This window comes from Hydra vulgaris, chromosome 11 (assembly GCF_038396675.1).
Source record: "Hydra vulgaris chromosome 11, alternate assembly HydraT2T_AEP".
Lineage (NCBI taxonomy): Eukaryota > Metazoa > Cnidaria > Hydrozoa > Anthoathecata > Hydridae > Hydra > Hydra vulgaris.
Window position 1 is genome coordinate 18,413,094 of NC_088930.1, and position 17,423 is coordinate 18,430,516.

At 28.2% G+C, this 17,423-nt stretch overlaps 2 protein-coding genes across 2 annotated transcripts; one reads left to right on the forward strand and one right to left on the reverse strand.

Annotated features, from left to right (window-relative positions):
* The first annotated feature begins 9,634 nt into the window (after positions 1 to 9,634).
* LOC136086891 (uncharacterized) lies at positions 9,635 to 10,459 on the forward strand. Its single transcript, XM_065809389.1, has one exon. It carries the CDS (start codon positions 9,635 to 9,637, stop codon positions 10,457 to 10,459), a length of 825 nt encoding a protein of 274 aa, XP_065665461.1.
* Positions 10,460 to 15,602: 5,143 nt separating this feature from the next.
* Positions 15,603 to 15,962, reverse strand: LOC136086892 (uncharacterized). Its single transcript, XM_065809390.1, has one exon. The coding sequence runs from the start codon at positions 15,960 to 15,962 to the stop codon at positions 15,603 to 15,605; it is 360 nt and encodes a 119-aa protein (XP_065665462.1).
* Positions 15,963 to 17,423: the final 1,461 nt, after the last annotated feature.

Below are 17,423 nucleotides of genomic sequence, written 5' to 3' on the forward strand. Positions count from 1 at the left end.
AGTTTGCCGATAAAGATAAAGAAATTATACAACAAATTGAGTACAAACATTTCAAAACTTCGTAAGTTCAGTTTTCAAAATTCTAACAAAACTTTACAAGATTTGTTAACTACTGCAAAAACATTCGAACTGATGGACAATTATATAGAAGAACTGGAGAAAGAAACGAATAAACAAAGCAAAGTAAATACAGTCAAGAAAACAAACTTACCACTAACCAGTATAGAACCACATGATATTATAAATAAGTCGCTGAAAAAAATTTGTTATCGATGCGGAACTGAATTCCTGCTCACTAATGCATGTTTAGCGTTAGAGAAAACTTGCTACTCCTGCAGGAAAATTGAACAATTTGCAACAGTCTGTAAAAGTAAGAAACAAAAAGAACAGAATATAACAACACATCGAGAGAAATACCGAAGAAATGAACAAATCTAAACGAAACCAATAAATACAATTTACAAAGATATCAATAATTCCTAAAATTCTTTACAAAGTTAAATCAAGGAGATTTGTACTCTGTAAATCTAACAAGATAAATACTGACGCATTCGAAAACTTCAAGGTAAAGATTAATACAGAAAATATACCAATAACCGTTTTAATAGATACTGGAGCTTCTATCAACGTTCTAAACTTTAAAACATTTGAAAAGATAAATAATTTAATCAAAGACCGCTTCGCCTATATAAATCTAAAACACAGGTTATTACTTACGACGCTTTCTCGGGCTTTCTCGGGCTTATGAACTATTTTAAGCGTTTCATTCTACACTACAGTACAATTACTTATCCCTTCTGAAACCTTTTTCATAAAGATTCATCATGGAATTGGAACTTTGAATGCCAGCTTGCGTTGGGTTCTTCAACAAGACTCTAAACTCATATCTTATAATTCAAAAGCGCTGTCACCTGTACAACAACGCTACTCTACGCTGGAAAGAGAATGTTTAGCTATAGTGTACGCTTGCGAACACAACAGGACATACCTGTTTGGACACCTTTTTAAAATGTACAGCGATCACGAAGCTATTGTGAAGGTTTTAAACAACCCAAATGCTACAGTACCTCTTCGCATTGAGCATATGACTTTACAATTTTTTTAGCCCTTTCACTATTAGATATTCAAAGAGAAACCAAAGCCGATCCTATTCTACGAATACTTACAGAGTTAGTCGCCACTACTACCTGGTATAAACTAACACATCAGAATTGTTCTCTAGAAAGAAGAAAGTTTCAAAAAGAGTTACTTGCTTACCGTAAGATTAGCCAAGAACTTATAGTAAAACAAATCGCAGTATATGGAATACCAAAAAAAATTATCAACAATAATGGACCACTTTTTACTTCATTCAAAATAAAGATGTTTTTTAACAAAATGAATATTGAACATAAACGGGTCACGCCGCTTTGGTCGCAAACTAACTCACAAGCCGAATCATACATGAAACCACTGATGAAAACAATACGAGCAGCACACATTGAACGAAGAGACCGGAAAAAGCAGTTATACAACTTCCTGTTCTCCTACCGTACCACTCCCATTCCGCAACTCGGATACCACCATTTACACTCATGTTTAATCGCCTTACAGGTTTCACAATTTCCTTATTTCAGACAAGGGTTGAAACAAATAATAATGATCAAGCCAAGAAGAGACAAGAAAATGCTAAGTTATACAGAAAGAAATACCACGATTCAAAATACCACGCAAAAAATCCAAATTTAATATTGGAGATACAGTACTGATAAAACAAAAAAGATATAACAAAACTACGGCACCGTTTGAGTTTAAACCCAACACAATTACGGCAAAGAACGGTACAATGATTACTGCCAAATCTCCCGTTGATAACTTGGAATGCTTTACACATGAAGAAAATACCAATGGATATACAATTCAATCCAACACCAAAAAAAGAAGAGGGAGACGAGGAATACTCTCAGGAAGAATCAGTTTCACCAGAAAAAGAAATAACAACTACTATGTCGATGCAACAAAGCCATTATCAAGAACCGAATCCGAAAACATATCCAAACAGAGAAAGTAAATGTAGTATACTTTTATATTTATTACTCCTAAATATAAGTAGTTGGCTTAAAGAACTGATAGCTAAATATTAACTTAAAGTATGATTATGGGGCGGAGGGGGAGTCTATTTTAACAAATTTTTCGAAAATTTGAAGTAAAAATGTGTGTACAAAACAAATATTCCTCTATTATAAATTAATACTGTTTAACGTGATTTTTCGAAAAAGTAACCGAGATCATGTTAAAACATATTTACAAAGAAGTTTATCTTGGAAACTCTTAATAATGCAACTAAGTAAATAAAAATTGGATTTATGTAAAAACATCTAGAAAGTGATGGTCATCAGCTGGTTCATTTTATTCGTCTACTTTTTCCATATTTGTACAGTTAATCCCGTAACAGGTAAAACACTTCATTCTACAGGTACATTGACTTGAACGCGAGTTTTTATACCCGCATTGAACAACCTTTAGGATATCCTCTGGACCTGCGTTTTCGTCTGTTGCTATTGGTGAGTACATAAAGCCATTTAATTTCAATCCCCCAAATAAGTGGGTCAAGGTCACTGTCGCTAATATGTGATAGTGGAAAAATCATCGCAAAAAAAACCCTAAAAATCGTTACCCGCATAAATTTCGAGATTAAAACGTAAACTTGTATATAAAAGCTTTTTTAAACGGAAGAAAAATATTACAACTTCATTGCTAATACCTTAAAGGAGCGCAGATATTTGAATTTCAAAAAAAAAAAAAAATTCTAAAATCAAATGTGAAGTAGTGAATCGTTCTTTCAACATCTTATTGAGATTGTTATGACAACATCTTATTGAGATTGTTATGACAACATCTTATTGAGATTGTTTTGACAACATCTTATTGAGATTGTTATGACAACATCTTATTGAGATTGTTATGACAACATCTTATTGAGATTGTTATGATAAGTTCTCACAACCATTGCAAATTAAAGTTTTTGTAACCAATTGCTATTGTTTAACTTCGGGTATTCGAAAGCATTTGACGACAAAAGATGTTTTAATATCGATTCAGTGACAGAAAAAATTAAGAACACCCCCAAGATAACCAACAGATATTTTTATACAAAAATAGAACAGAATATCTTTCATTAACCTCATTAAGTAATAAACAAAGTTTGCAAAGATAAAATGCTTTTGAGATAATTTTATTTGACTATTTTTACTACCAAGAATATTGAAAAGAAGTGTTTAGCAAAAGTACAGTGTATTTTATTAAAGTTAGCCAAGTTAGAGTGAAATAAAATCAATCTACGTTAGATTTATGCATTTATTTCTTTCGTTACATTTATTTTTAATCTTAAAATACAGTTTTGATACTAATTTTAGTTTATTTTCAAACAAAAATTCAAAACTTTACAGTTTTTAAATACAATATTTTTTAAATGTTAATATTTTTGCAAAACTTATTTACTCATTTTGCTTATTTTTTAACTTATTTTGCGGAACTCAGGGGGTGATCTAACTGAAGTACTTGGGAGTAGGCAGAATGAATTTTAGCTTGCCTTCATGTGGAAGCAAACACCTCGCGCAAGCAGGACATTTTTAAGGTCACAGGATATTTGTTTTCACATTCGCGTCAATTTTTAGCCCTATTCACCCAGTAATAACGTCAAGCATTTAAATCTGGTTTTGTTGACTAATTCAGATAAAACTTAGACCAAACGAGAATTAGAGATGTATAAATAATTTTTCAAAGTAATTGCTCAGCTTTACGCGAATAAAAATTTGAGCAACTTTGCTTAAATTTCTATTCACGTAAAGCTGAGTATTTACTCAGCCTTTTTAACGTTAATTGCTTAGCTGTGCGTGAGAAAAAATTTTAAGCGAGTAAAAATTTTTAGCGATTTTGGTCAAATTCACGTAAATTTTAGGTTTATTTACCCGGCCTACTAAAAAAAAATTAAACAGAATTTCTTAATTTCAAATAAAAAAAACAAATACTAGCGTTTTTGGTATATTTTATTTAACACTTCAAATTAGAGAGCTAATTTAACAACATCATCAAATTAGAGAGCTTTAATTTTATTTTCAGGTTTATGTTTTTGTGCGAATATTAATCAGCTTAAAATTCTCTACCATAATTATTAATAATAGAAAAGAGGAATAAAAAAAAGGAGGAGGGGGGAGGGATGGAGGGGGAAAGATGTTTTTATGTTGTTTTTTTGTTTTGTTTTGTAATTTATGTTCTTTAATACATTTTAAACACGTCGTATAAAATATAAAGTTTACAAGATAAAAATCAAAAAGTAAATGACAATAAAAAATTTACAAAATTAAATCTATAAAAAATTAAAGAACGCGGCGACTTGTAGAAGACCGTTAGATCTTGTCGTCGAGAACAGCTAACATAAACGTGATAATTTCTCCTAATATTGGTAAAAGATTAACAAGATAATTACAAATTTTTTTTTTACAGAAAAGTCCGTTGAAATTATTTAAATCTGATGTATATACTTTGTATAAAATGGTATTAGCCCGTGCAATACTTGCATAGTTTATACGGCTGTGAATAAAAGAGAAATAAAGGGTCATGCGGAAGTTATCGGACAAAATAAAAACGTCAATAACTTATTTATAAATAAAAAAACAAACTATTATATTTTTTTTAAATGAAGCATTTATCTTTTAATAAAAATATATTATTTTTTATATGAAAAAACACCACCATCTGCAATTGATCTCAATTTTGCTCTGACGCCTTACATATGCGACTGTAAAAAGTTTAAATCAATTTCTTGTAGTTTTAGTTTAATGCGATCAATCAAAACTTGCTCTGTTGAAGCTTGCCAATCTCCCTCGTAAATCTTCTGTGCCAAATGTCCCCAAAAAATTTCAATTGATCGTGCTTGAGGCACATTTGGGGTATTGGATTCTTTATCAACGTAATAGACATATTGGTCCATCCAATTTAGAGAATCTTTAGAATAATGAGAACTTGCTAAATCTGGCCAAAATAAATAGTTAGTATCCATGATACTTGTGAATAAATGGAAGAAGTCGTTTTTCTAAACATTCATTAATATAGATTGATGAATTGATCGCTACAGCCTTGGAAGTGCGAAACAATGGCTCGGACATACCACGGTCAGATATGGCTATCCACGTTAATAATTTTTTTGGAAATTTCTCTTTTCCTATAAAACGAACACTTTCTGGGCATGTCTTTTTGTTGTTTGTGTAGTATCCAGAATTTCCAGGCATGTTGTCCTATTTGAAAAATACTTTGCAAAACAAAAGTATTTTTCGTCATCGATGACTAGAAGCGATTTCGTGTTATAGAGTTTGTTAACTAGTTTCCTGCTTCTTTTCTTTGCCTTTATTTGTTGTTCTATAGTGTATTTTGGAGTCTTTTCACGTTTTCTATATTTAATATTCATTTTTTTAACTGACGACCAATTGTCGATTGATTTACACTGAATTTAATACCTATTTTTCTCTGACTGACCCCTTTTCGATTGTTGACAAGTCTCGTTAATTCGGCTTTCTTTTCTCTAGTCCAGGATGTCGGACGACCAGGGTGCTTTCTATCAAAAAACGATTGAACAGTGTCAAGTCTTTTTAGGTTATCATATGTTGTGCTTCGAGCAAATCCTTCCTTTTCAAATTGATTTACGATTTATTTTTTTTATATGTTAGGTTTATTTACAAAAAACATTTTTAGTCGCTTTCGAAAAGATTCTCGTTCAGTTGCATTTAACCTTATTTTAAATAATTGTGTTTCAAATAATAAAGTTTATATTTTATAGAACGTTTATGCCTACGCATAAAACCACAAAAACTAATTATTATGCTCAAATAATGAAATTAGGATTTGTCCGATAACTTCCGCATCACCCGTTATAATTGAGTTAGAGTTTTCAGATTTTTTAGATTTTCAGAGTTTTTAGATTTAAAAAGCTTCTTACCTTAAATAAAATTCCTATACTTTTTGAAGTTTTATTGCATATTATTTCAATGTTAAGTTTTCAAATAAAGTTATCATCAATATATATAACATTTGTTCTGTTTTTTTCGACATTATTAATGAAAAAGGATGACATTTTGTTGGGAATCTATTTTTTTAGAAAGCGGATAAAAGAAAATCCAACTAGTTTTTTTATTGTTAAGTGATAATTTGTTTGATTTAAACCAATAAGAAATCTTGTTTCATTCTAGGTTCATAAGTTGAAACAGTGTAAGGATGTTATTATGAGATAAAAATAGGTATTTATCATTGGCATACATAACTGTCTTTAATCTAGATACTTTATAAAGATCGTTAATATATATGAGAAAAAGAAGAAGTTCGACAATTAATACTTGCGGAACATCACAAGTAATCTTAAACAAATTCATTGGTGAAGGAGCGCCAACGGATACACATTGTTTGGGATTATTTAAACAACTTTTTAACCATTTAAGAACGTTTCCAGTTATTCCGTAATGTTTGAGTTTTTTAAAAAGAATTTCACAACCTATAGTATCAAAGACTTTGGGTAAGTCAATGAAGATGCCTATGGTATATAAAGATTTTTTAAACGATTTAGTAAATCTACATGTTAACTGAAGAATCGCGTGTTATGTAGAGTTGTTTTCTCTTAAATCCATACTAATGGTTAAATAACAAATGATTGTCAGTAAGATCGTCGCGTTGGTTTGACAAGGTTCTAATTGAAATTTTTAATATTAGGAGAACTTAAAAAAAGTTCAATTAAAATTATTTATATTATTGTTTTTTGTTTGTTTATGTATTCTTTTTATTTTGATTGATGTATAAGAATGAATAAACAAATAAAAATAATCATATAAATATTTTTATTTAGACATTAAAAAAATTAAAAAAAGATTAATTTGTTATTCTTCTAATATAAAAAAAAGCCAGTTAGGACCTTGTCAAACCAACGCGACGAGATGTGTGCAAATTCTGTTATACATAAATCTTTCTAAAATTTTTGAAAAAAATGGAAGAACAGATATAGGGCGATAGTTATTACCATGTGTTAGATCTCCTCCTTTAAATATAGGTGTAGCTTTTGCTATTTTGAATTGATCAGGAAAAACTTCATGTCTTATTGAAGATGAAAAATCTTATAAAGAATGTCTTTAATAATACAGTTTGAATTTTTGATTATATGGCTATTTATTATTTATATCATCAAAACCACTCACCACTTGGTTTTAGCATGCTAAAAGCAGTTTCAAATACCTGAAGTGATAATTCAAAAGAATCAAGATTAGTTGTTGCAGTGGACGAGATATCAATTTTTTGTTTTATATTTAGAATTATTTTGCTAGATTAGGTCCGACTGAGACAAAGAAAATTGTTTAGTTTAATTGTTATTTCGTGAGAATCATATATAAGTCCAGTAAAATTTCACCAAAAAAAGAGTCAACCTAGAAAAAATTATTATAATGACATGCTATATACTGCTGGAGATTTTATTATTTTCTCTTTAAAATAGTTAATTGTAATATTTCTTGATTTTAAGGAAAAAAGTTACGATGTCACAAAGATTAAGAGGTAAAATATAAAATTTTAAACTTTTCTAATCAATTTTAAACATGCTATACAATAATTTGCACCGTAATTATAATAATACTTATATTTAAATGATATAAAAGTGTTGATTAATTTTTTTTTTTTGTAACAAGATTCATGGCTTCGGAAGACGCGGGGGCCGCGGCCTCCCAGTGGACCTTTTATTGTTTTTGCAAGAGGACCATTTTTTATTTTATTGTTTGTTTTTGTCAAATATTTTTTTTAAATTGTGTTTTTGTATGTACACATGGGCAGAGGCAATAAAAAGATGCAGTTCTACATTTCGAATTCTCAAGTTATTAGAATGTAGTATTCTTTATGCATTCGAAATATAATCTTTTGTTTTATCTTGGTGTTTATATAATTATGTAATGATTTGCTATTTTTAGATTTTAACAGAATATTCTTATCTTACAAATAATAGTACAAATAGTTCAAAATTTTTCAATGCAAAGAGTTTGATTTGCAAACACTTTTAAAATTAAATTCTAGCAAAACTCAAAAATTATGGACTTAAAAATCGATTTCTCTGTATGTGTATTGTGTGGCAAAATAAAATTAGAAAAAGATTCGTCGAGCCAAATGGAAGCAAGATTTGAGTCAAGATTTGGAATAGATGTTATCATCCAAAAAGCTCTTCAAAAATCAACTGAACATCCTTTAAAATCGGATTTGAATGTACTGATTTATGAACTGTATAAAATACAAGAGGCAGGAGAAAAGGTTTATATTTGCTCATTGTGTCGAATTAAAGAAATTAAGAAACCAATCAAAATCAATTAAAAGATCACAAGCATCAATGGAAACTCCTATAGAAAGAAAACGTTTAACTCGATCAGAAAAAGTTTTTTTAATTTGAAAGTACAATGTTTTTATTGTGGAAATATGCGCACACTTGACATTCGCCATCCTTAGAGAAATAATTTCATAGAAAAAAAAGATGCAGTTAAGAACAAAGTAAACAAAAGTAAGAACAAAGTGAACAAAACTTTATCATGCAACTCGAGAATTATTCAAAGAACGTAACGACTTTTTATCGAAAATAATTGAAGCTAGCCTTTTGAATATAAACGACCTTGTAGCTATTGAAGCACGATACCACATTTATTGCCGTTCAAAATTTGAAAGACCTATTACTACATCAAGATCTGAAAGACCTACTACAACAGAAAAGCTTACTGTCTTTAATGCAGCATGCATAAAACTCGAGGAAGATATTGATTTTTACACAGTGTCTGAGTTTTACGAAATGATGGAAACATTAGGAGAAAAAGTATATTCCCTTAAAATGAATCAAAATAAATTAAAAGAAAGATATGGAGATTCTATGTGATTGGTCTTGCGATAAGGTTAATCGTACTGAACAAATTTAAACATATATTATGCGAAAACTGGTAGACCAGAAAAAAAAAAATGTAGAAGACAAAAAAAGTCAGAGTAGCAACTGCAGCAGCATAATTATTGAGTGATTGTATAAAGAACTTTAACCATGATGTAAAAACGTATCCTTTATAAGAAGATGTAACTGACAAGGAAAACACCTGCATATCGTTATTGCTAAAGGTGTTTATCATAGAACTAATTCCTGTACCATTGCCGAGGTCAGGGTTATGACAATGGAGCCAACATGTCTGGAAAATATTCTGGTGTTCAAGCCCAAATAACTGCAAAAAATGATTTAGCACGTAATGTGCCTTGCGCAGCTCACACTCTAAATCTTGTAGGAGTCCATTCGGCAGAAGTTTCCCCATTTATGATTACATTTTTTGGAAAGGTTCAAAAAATATACAATTTCTTCTCAAGTTCTACTAACAGATGGGATAAACTGATGAAAACACTTGAAGTCACCCTAAAAAGTCAAAGTGAAACACGCTGGTCTGCCAAAAAGGAGGCTATTCATTCACTAAATAATCAAATCACAAATGTTTGCAATGTTTTACAAGAAATTAGTAATGATTCTCTGCTAAATGCTGAAACAAGGTCCGGAGCTAGAGAGATTTTAATTCAAGTTGATTTTGAGTTTCTTTGCTGGCTTGACCTTTAGAACATGATACTTACATTAATTGACAGAGAGAATCGCAGCTTACAATCAAAATATATGACAATTGATATTGCATCAAAAAAAATTGCTGGTCTGATTGCTTCTATACAAAACCTTCGAGACAGGGGCATTCATAACAGCATGAAAAAAGCTGAAATAATATCAAAAGATCTTGACATTGAAGCTAGCTTTCTAATCAAAAGAAAACGAAAAGCAAAAAGGATGTTTGACGATGAAACAAGGGAAGAAAGTTCACACATACCTCCAGAAAAAGATTTTGAAATTAATTGTAATATAGTCTTTGACAGTATAATTACACAATTACACTGGAGATTTGAAACAATTGCTGAGATTTCATCAGATTTTAAGTTTCTAAATGGTATATCTCTTGCAAGTATGTCAGTTGTAGATCTGAAGAAATGTGGAGATAAACTTTGTCAAAAATATGTTCGTGATCTTAATGCTAATGAATTTCTATCTGAAATTGAAAACTTTAAGTTTCAAGCCAGTGTCCTGATTCCAGATTTAAAAAACGCAAATCCATTGAAAATCTTGCAATTTATGCACACCTATTCTTTGACTGAGGCATACCCTGTCATTGAAATTGCTCTTAAAATCTTTTTCACACTATCCGTCACTGTGGCATCATGTGAACGTAGCTTTAGCAAACTTAAGCTTTTGAAAAATTATCTAAGATCCTCCATGGGTCAAGAACGTTTGACTAATCTTGCCATTTTGTCAATTGAAAATCCCCTGGCAAAATCTCTGTGTTACAATGAAATTATTGATAACTTTGCATCATTGAAAGCTAGAAAAATAAATTTTGTTTGAATGTGTCTAATTTTAATATTTATTAAAAAAACTAATTCCTGGTAATATTTTCAATGACTTTCAACCACAAAGCACGATTTAAAGTTGATTTTAAATGTGCTTTAAGTAGGTTTATCAAAATTTGAATCAAACTAAACAAAAATTATTGAACTTGAGGCGGCATTTTTTCTCTTTGCTTGAAAAGATTTTTGATCTCACTACGGCCCTGATTGTATATATGACAAAACAATTTGTTATGGCTTTAAGTTTATAAAATAATTTGGAACAAAAGAACTTGTATTGGGTTTAAGTTTTTAGTTTTATAAAACAAATTGCATATTTGGTCTAATAATGAAATTAGGCATTTACCATTTTTAACAATAGACACCAACATGAAGGTAAGCCAAATGACTATCAACTCAAAAGATAACAAAAAACAGCGTCACAACAACAACACACAACAATAGCACACACCATCAGTTAATATAATATGCATACAACATAACTTAAGTAACATAACATTCATATATAACGGAACACAAGTAACAATATTTTGCAAAGTGTTAATAAAATACATTATTATGTATTTTCATAATAATTAATAATAAAGGCTTGAAAACACCTAGACCTAAAGCAGTAACAGCTTCACACTTAACACTGGCGTGCAATTCTCTGCTGTAAGTACAACACTTGGCTGGCAAGGTTAACAAACCTTGCTCTACACGTTTACCAAGTCACAGCACTTTGAAATCACGGAAACAACATAATATAAACATATGTACTAACTATAAACACAATATATATATATATATATATATATATATATATATATATATATATATATATATATATATATATATATATATATATATTTAACCTTATATAAACATATTTAAACACATTTATAAAACAGCTATATAAACACATATTACCAAATAAACAAATAATAAAAAAACGCTTTACATTATTATAAAAACACAGTGATAAACAGCTATAAAGCACATATTACCGCAGACACATACTTATCAAAAAAGCATATACTCAAACAATAAACATATAAAACTTGAATTGTGCAAGCAAAAACTTAAAAAGATTTAAAGTGAACAAAATATAAATATATATATACAAACAATACTCTTTACTTTAAGATTTTTTGTCTGTACTGTTTTACTGTAATTCTCATAACAAAATTTAACCTTTACATACATTAACATGCGACATGTTATGTCAGCATTGGCACAAAATTTTAATTTATTTTTTAAAATTTTCTAAAAATGAACAAAATTAGTTAATAGCATTACAGAATTTCAAAGTAGTAAAAACCAATTTTAAGGAAATAGTATTAGTTTAACTTTTTGCATAAAAGATGCCTTAAAAATAATTAGGACTCATCCATATCTTTATTTTCCTTCTAAAAAAATAAAATATAAACTCAATAAAAACAAAACTGCTAAAAAAAAAATTAAGCTAATTGAAAAACTAAAATGAACAAAATGTAAACGATTTAAAAAATCAAATAGAGTGATCCTTTCTACTTTACTATCTAATAAAAATGTTATATAAATTGCTAAATTATTTTCTATACTTACTTCAACTATTACATGATCTTAAGGATGGTTTATAATTTTAATATGATTCTTAATGTAATATTTCTAAACTAATAAATAATAAATATATTCCAAAAGATAAGAAGTTTTAACTCGCTTAATAGACCTTTCTCCAATGACCGAGCGCATTTTAAGAACGCGCTCTTTCAAATTCAAAAAAGTCTAGTAACTTTAAAACCAACTTTAAAACTACTTTAAAACCTAAGCGAAACGACGTTAAACGTTAACTCTTGTAATTATATTAAAATTAATTCAAAGCCAACCGAAATTTTTGTGTTATCGAGATAAACGTTTTTGTGCAATCTTTATGCAATTGTTTGTGCACTTATCATGAAGTGTAAATTGATATATACATTTTTTAAATGAAGGCATAAATAAAAAATAGTCCTTAAGACATAAATCATTTGAGCTATCGTTAGCAGGTTATACGTGTCATTTCCACCTTATCCTGTTTTACCAAATTTAACTAGATTATATAAAAAATCCCAATTATTATTATTCATTGGAAGTGGTACAGTGCTAATATTTGAAATATTGATAATTGACCTAACTTTACGTTGTTTATATTTTAACTTAGGTTATTAAGGGTCAACACATATTTATAATGGAATTCTTGTTAACATTTAAGAGTGGATTTTGAGAACGTGCTCATTCAAATTCAGAAAAGCCTAGTAATTAATTAAAACAACTTTAAAAACGAAAGCGAAACGATGTTGAAGGTTAAACGTTGACTCTAGCAATTATATTATATTAAGATTATCAAGTAAATTAATAACTAACTATTATTATTAATTTAATTATTATTAACTATTATTATTAAATACTATAACCAACAAAAACAGCTCTCAGAGCAGGTTTACTAATATTTGAATCATTATTTGGAAATACATTATAACCACTTTTATTCAAATGTTTTTATCCATTAAGACTTTTTTATTTTTAATGTTATTCACTTCCCAAGGTGAATTTAAATTAGTAGTAGTGGCCTAAATAGGCCACTACAGAAGTTACTTATTGTAGTTACAACTCTCTATTGTAGTTACAACTAACTCTTTAACTCCTTAACGCAAAGCTTTATAAACAAGGTTCTGCGTGGAGAAACAAGTTTGTTCATTTGAATTTCAAGTTAAAACTTACTTTTACTTCTTTTCGTTCTCCAGCCTTCTTTTTCCCATTTATCATTGACATTTTTAATTATATAAAATAATACTTTTAAATCTAAAATAAATCAATACATACAAATTTAGCGTGAAATTTATTTTTTCTATTAAAGTTTTAAATTATATTTAAAAATCTTTTTCAAAGAAGTTGGAAAAACTTTTGTTAAAAATTAATAAATAACATTATATAAAACATATTTGAATGAAGTTAAAGTAGAAAATTAAACTAAAATGTAAAATTATTAAAAAAAAAAAAATTTTTTTTACAGACACAAAGTAAAAATAAAACCCAAAAAAACTTAAATTTACCCAAAAGTACATACTGGGCCGGGTTTTTGCCATCCCTGGTTATCACAGAAATCCAAAAAATGGTGACATTGGATCTTTTTTGGTTTAATTGAAAGAGCATTATGTAACATTTATTGCATTCAATAAAATTAACGGGGCTAAAATAAAAAGTTTTTGAATTCGAAGAATGATAGCGCAATTTTTAATCACTCATGGGCCCCCTTCAAAAGTAGGACGACCATTGTTATCTTCAACCCAGAAAGGACCATCAAAAAAGAAAGTTATTAAATTATTCGGTATCTCAGCAATTAGAAAAAAAAATTTAGGCGTTCATTAGCCAAAACTTGACAGTAAGCGTGGTCGTTGCGAGGTAAGTACACAAGACAAACGAGAAGCTCGTACGCATATAAAATGTAGTACTTGCGAAGTATACTTATGCTTGATTGATAAGAGAAATTGTTTTACTAAGTATCATAAATTGTGATTCATCACCAAAAAAAAATGAACATGTATCAACTAAGAAGACATTTTGTTTCTATTTGCGTTGATGTAATCTAATTTGTTCATGATTTGTTATAGAACAATTTAATTATACTTTAATTTGAACTTTTAAAAATGTTGAAGCTTGAAATACAAGACGGGACTTATTTTTCCCAAATTTATTTCCATGGCAACGGCAAAATCTTTTGAAAATGTTTTTTCATGCTACAAAACAGATGTTGAAAAAAAATGTCAATAGTGTTAACAATTTTGAAAGTTACCTGAACTTGGTAAATAAAGGGTTAAAGCCAAAACAGCCAAAAAAACTTGAAAGAGAGTTTCAATTTTGTAAAGAAAGAAGAAAAAAAAATTTGAGAATATGATGTGCATGAGCAAGAACATTTGAACACTGCTAACAATCTGTTCCAAAAAAGTTTCAAGCCCAAAATAATTACTTAACTTTATAGATATATTGCTGTATTGCTGACTATAGCAGTTTCTATTGCCAGTTGTGAAAGATCATTTAGCAAACTATCAATGATACTATCATATTTGAGAGCCTCGAGTGGACAAACTTGATAATATGATCTTGCTTTGCTGAGGACAGAGCAAGAAATAACTGAACAGATTGACTTGGAGAATTTATTTAATTAATGTTCGTCAGTTATAGCAAGGAAGTTTTCTTCGTAATAAAAATATCCCAAATATCCCACTAATATGATGCTTCAGTGCTAATAAGATGCTTCAGTGCTAATAAATAAATCAGGAGACTTTTAAATAAGTTATTACACCGCTTAAGACATTAATTGAAGAAGAGAAAATATTGCATTTTATTAAACAAAAAATGGAAAATGATCTGTTTGACAAACTTTCCACATATGCATTAAAGTAGTTTTATTTGGAACCATTATGACAATTTTATTGAAAATTATGCCATATGTATCTTAGTATAATTTCAACAGAAAACGTTTAACGTTTAACGTCCGTTTCATTAGTTACTACCCAGAGGGCACCCGATGTCGATCCGACGTTTCGTTTACGTTGGATTAACATCAACGACGTCAACCGATAATTAAAGGCGTTATTCTAACGTCAATATTACGATGTCAGAACAATGTCTTCATGCTGACGTCTGCTGTCGTCTTAAGACGTCGTTCAACGTTGGTCCGACGTCATTCTACTGATGTTGGAACAACGTCGTTATATAAACATCGTTCCGACTTCGCATAACGTCGGTTTACGTCGCCATAAAAACACGTTTTATGGTTCGTTAAAACAAAACAAAAATTCAAGTTAATTTAATAAATAAAACAGTGTGTGTAAAAACAAGGCCAATATTCGATTTTTCGACTTTTTTTTTTTAATTTAGTTATTTGTGATTTTAATGTATATATATATATATATATATATATATATATATATATATATATATATATATATATATATATATATATATATATATATCCATATATCCATAAGAATATAATTTCGTTTGTAAAAAAGTTACATTTTACTTTGTTATTTGTAAATTGTCTCGACAGTCTTAATTTAGAGCCTCTAACATTACTTGCAGGTCCTTGTGCTTAGAGGGAATGTGGTTAGCCATTAATATGAAACCAATTTACTTCATTAAACCCCTTGTTTAATGAAGTAAATTGGTTTCATATTACTTGTACCCGTTATTTTTGCCAAATCAGAATACACACCATCTAAAACTACTTGCTGCCGTCTACTTTTTAAAAAGTCAGAAATCCAGACAGTTAATTTTACATCAAACCCATACCCATTAAGTTTTATATTCAGTACATGGCTAACTCTGTCAAAAACTTTTGAAAAGTCCAATGAGATTAGGACAGCCATAAAATTATAGTCTGTTGCCTCAGTAATTATATGTAACACTTCTAAGAGGTTTGTAGGACAAAATTTACCACTAACAAATCCATGTTGGTGAATAGGTAGTAATTTGAGTTTAATAAGGTGCTCAGTCATGCATTCTCTCACTAATCATTCCATGAACTTACTTGCAATTGAAGTTAAAGAGATTAAACGATAATTTATTGCTTCAAGTTTACATCCTTTTTTGAAGATGGGTGAGATATTAGCATCTTTCCATAGTAAGATTTGATAAATATATAAGATATTGGAAAGCTCAGGTTCTTGTAACATTTTGAAAGAACAAAAGGATGTAACTGGTCAACTCCAGGCGGTTTTGATTTGTCTAAGTTGGACAGTAGAGTTGCTACTCGAGAATTACTAAATAGATTTTTAAAGTCAATATGAGATATAGTTTGAGTTTTTTGTTTAAACTCTGGCATTAATGTTCTGTTATGGGTCTAAGTAAAGGCTTCGAACTGTTGGTTTAAATCGAACTGTTGGTTTAAACAATATATGTCTTTATATATATATATATATATATATATATATATATATATATATATATATATATATATATATATATATATATATACATATATATATATATATATATATATATATATAATATATATATATATATATATATATATATATATATATATATATATGTATATATATATATATATATATATATATATATATATATATATATATATATATATATATATATATATATATATATATATATATATATATATGTATCAGGGTGTTAACAGGAAAATATTTTATACCGCGTTTTTGCGATATTAGGAATTTTTATCCTTAATGTACCAAAATATTGGAAACTTTTAATGAACTTTCCTTTAAAAAAAAAGCTATTTGCTTATAGATTGCTTATAGATATATAGATTGCTCTGTTCCTTTAAGAACATTGAGCACTCTATTTTATAGAATACATTTATAGTTGTTGTTATAAATATATATATATATATATATATATATATATATATATATATATATATATATATATATATATATATATATATATATATATATGTATATATATATAATATATATATATATATATATGGAAATGTAAATAATCTTTGATAGTCATATTCTCGTTATGCGACTATATAAATAAGTTGAATTTAATAAAAAAGCAGGGTATAAACTTTTTAATAATATATTTTGATCAGCGTCATCAGATTATATATTATATATATATATATATATATATATATATATATATATATATATATATATATATATATATACATTTTATATATATGTGTATGTGTGATACACACACACACACATATATGTGTATATATAAATATATACATATATGTATTTTTTTTATAAATGTGTGTATATATGTGTAATACGCACACATATATATATGTGTAAATGTATATATATATATATATATATATATATATATATATATATATATATATATATATATATATATATATATATATATATATATATATATATATATATATATATATATATATATATATAATCTGATGACGCTGATCAAAATATATTATTAAAAAGTTTATACCCTGC

What these genes read in the sequence shown, in the direction of transcription:
- LOC136086892 (XM_065809390.1), bottom strand. Translation starts at nt 15,962, where the DNA reads ATGACTGAGCACCTTATTAAACTCAAATTACTACCTATTCACCAACAT.
- LOC136086891 (XM_065809389.1), top strand. Translation starts at nt 9,635, where the DNA reads ATGATACTTACATTAATTGACAGAGAGAATCGCAGCTTACAATCAAAA.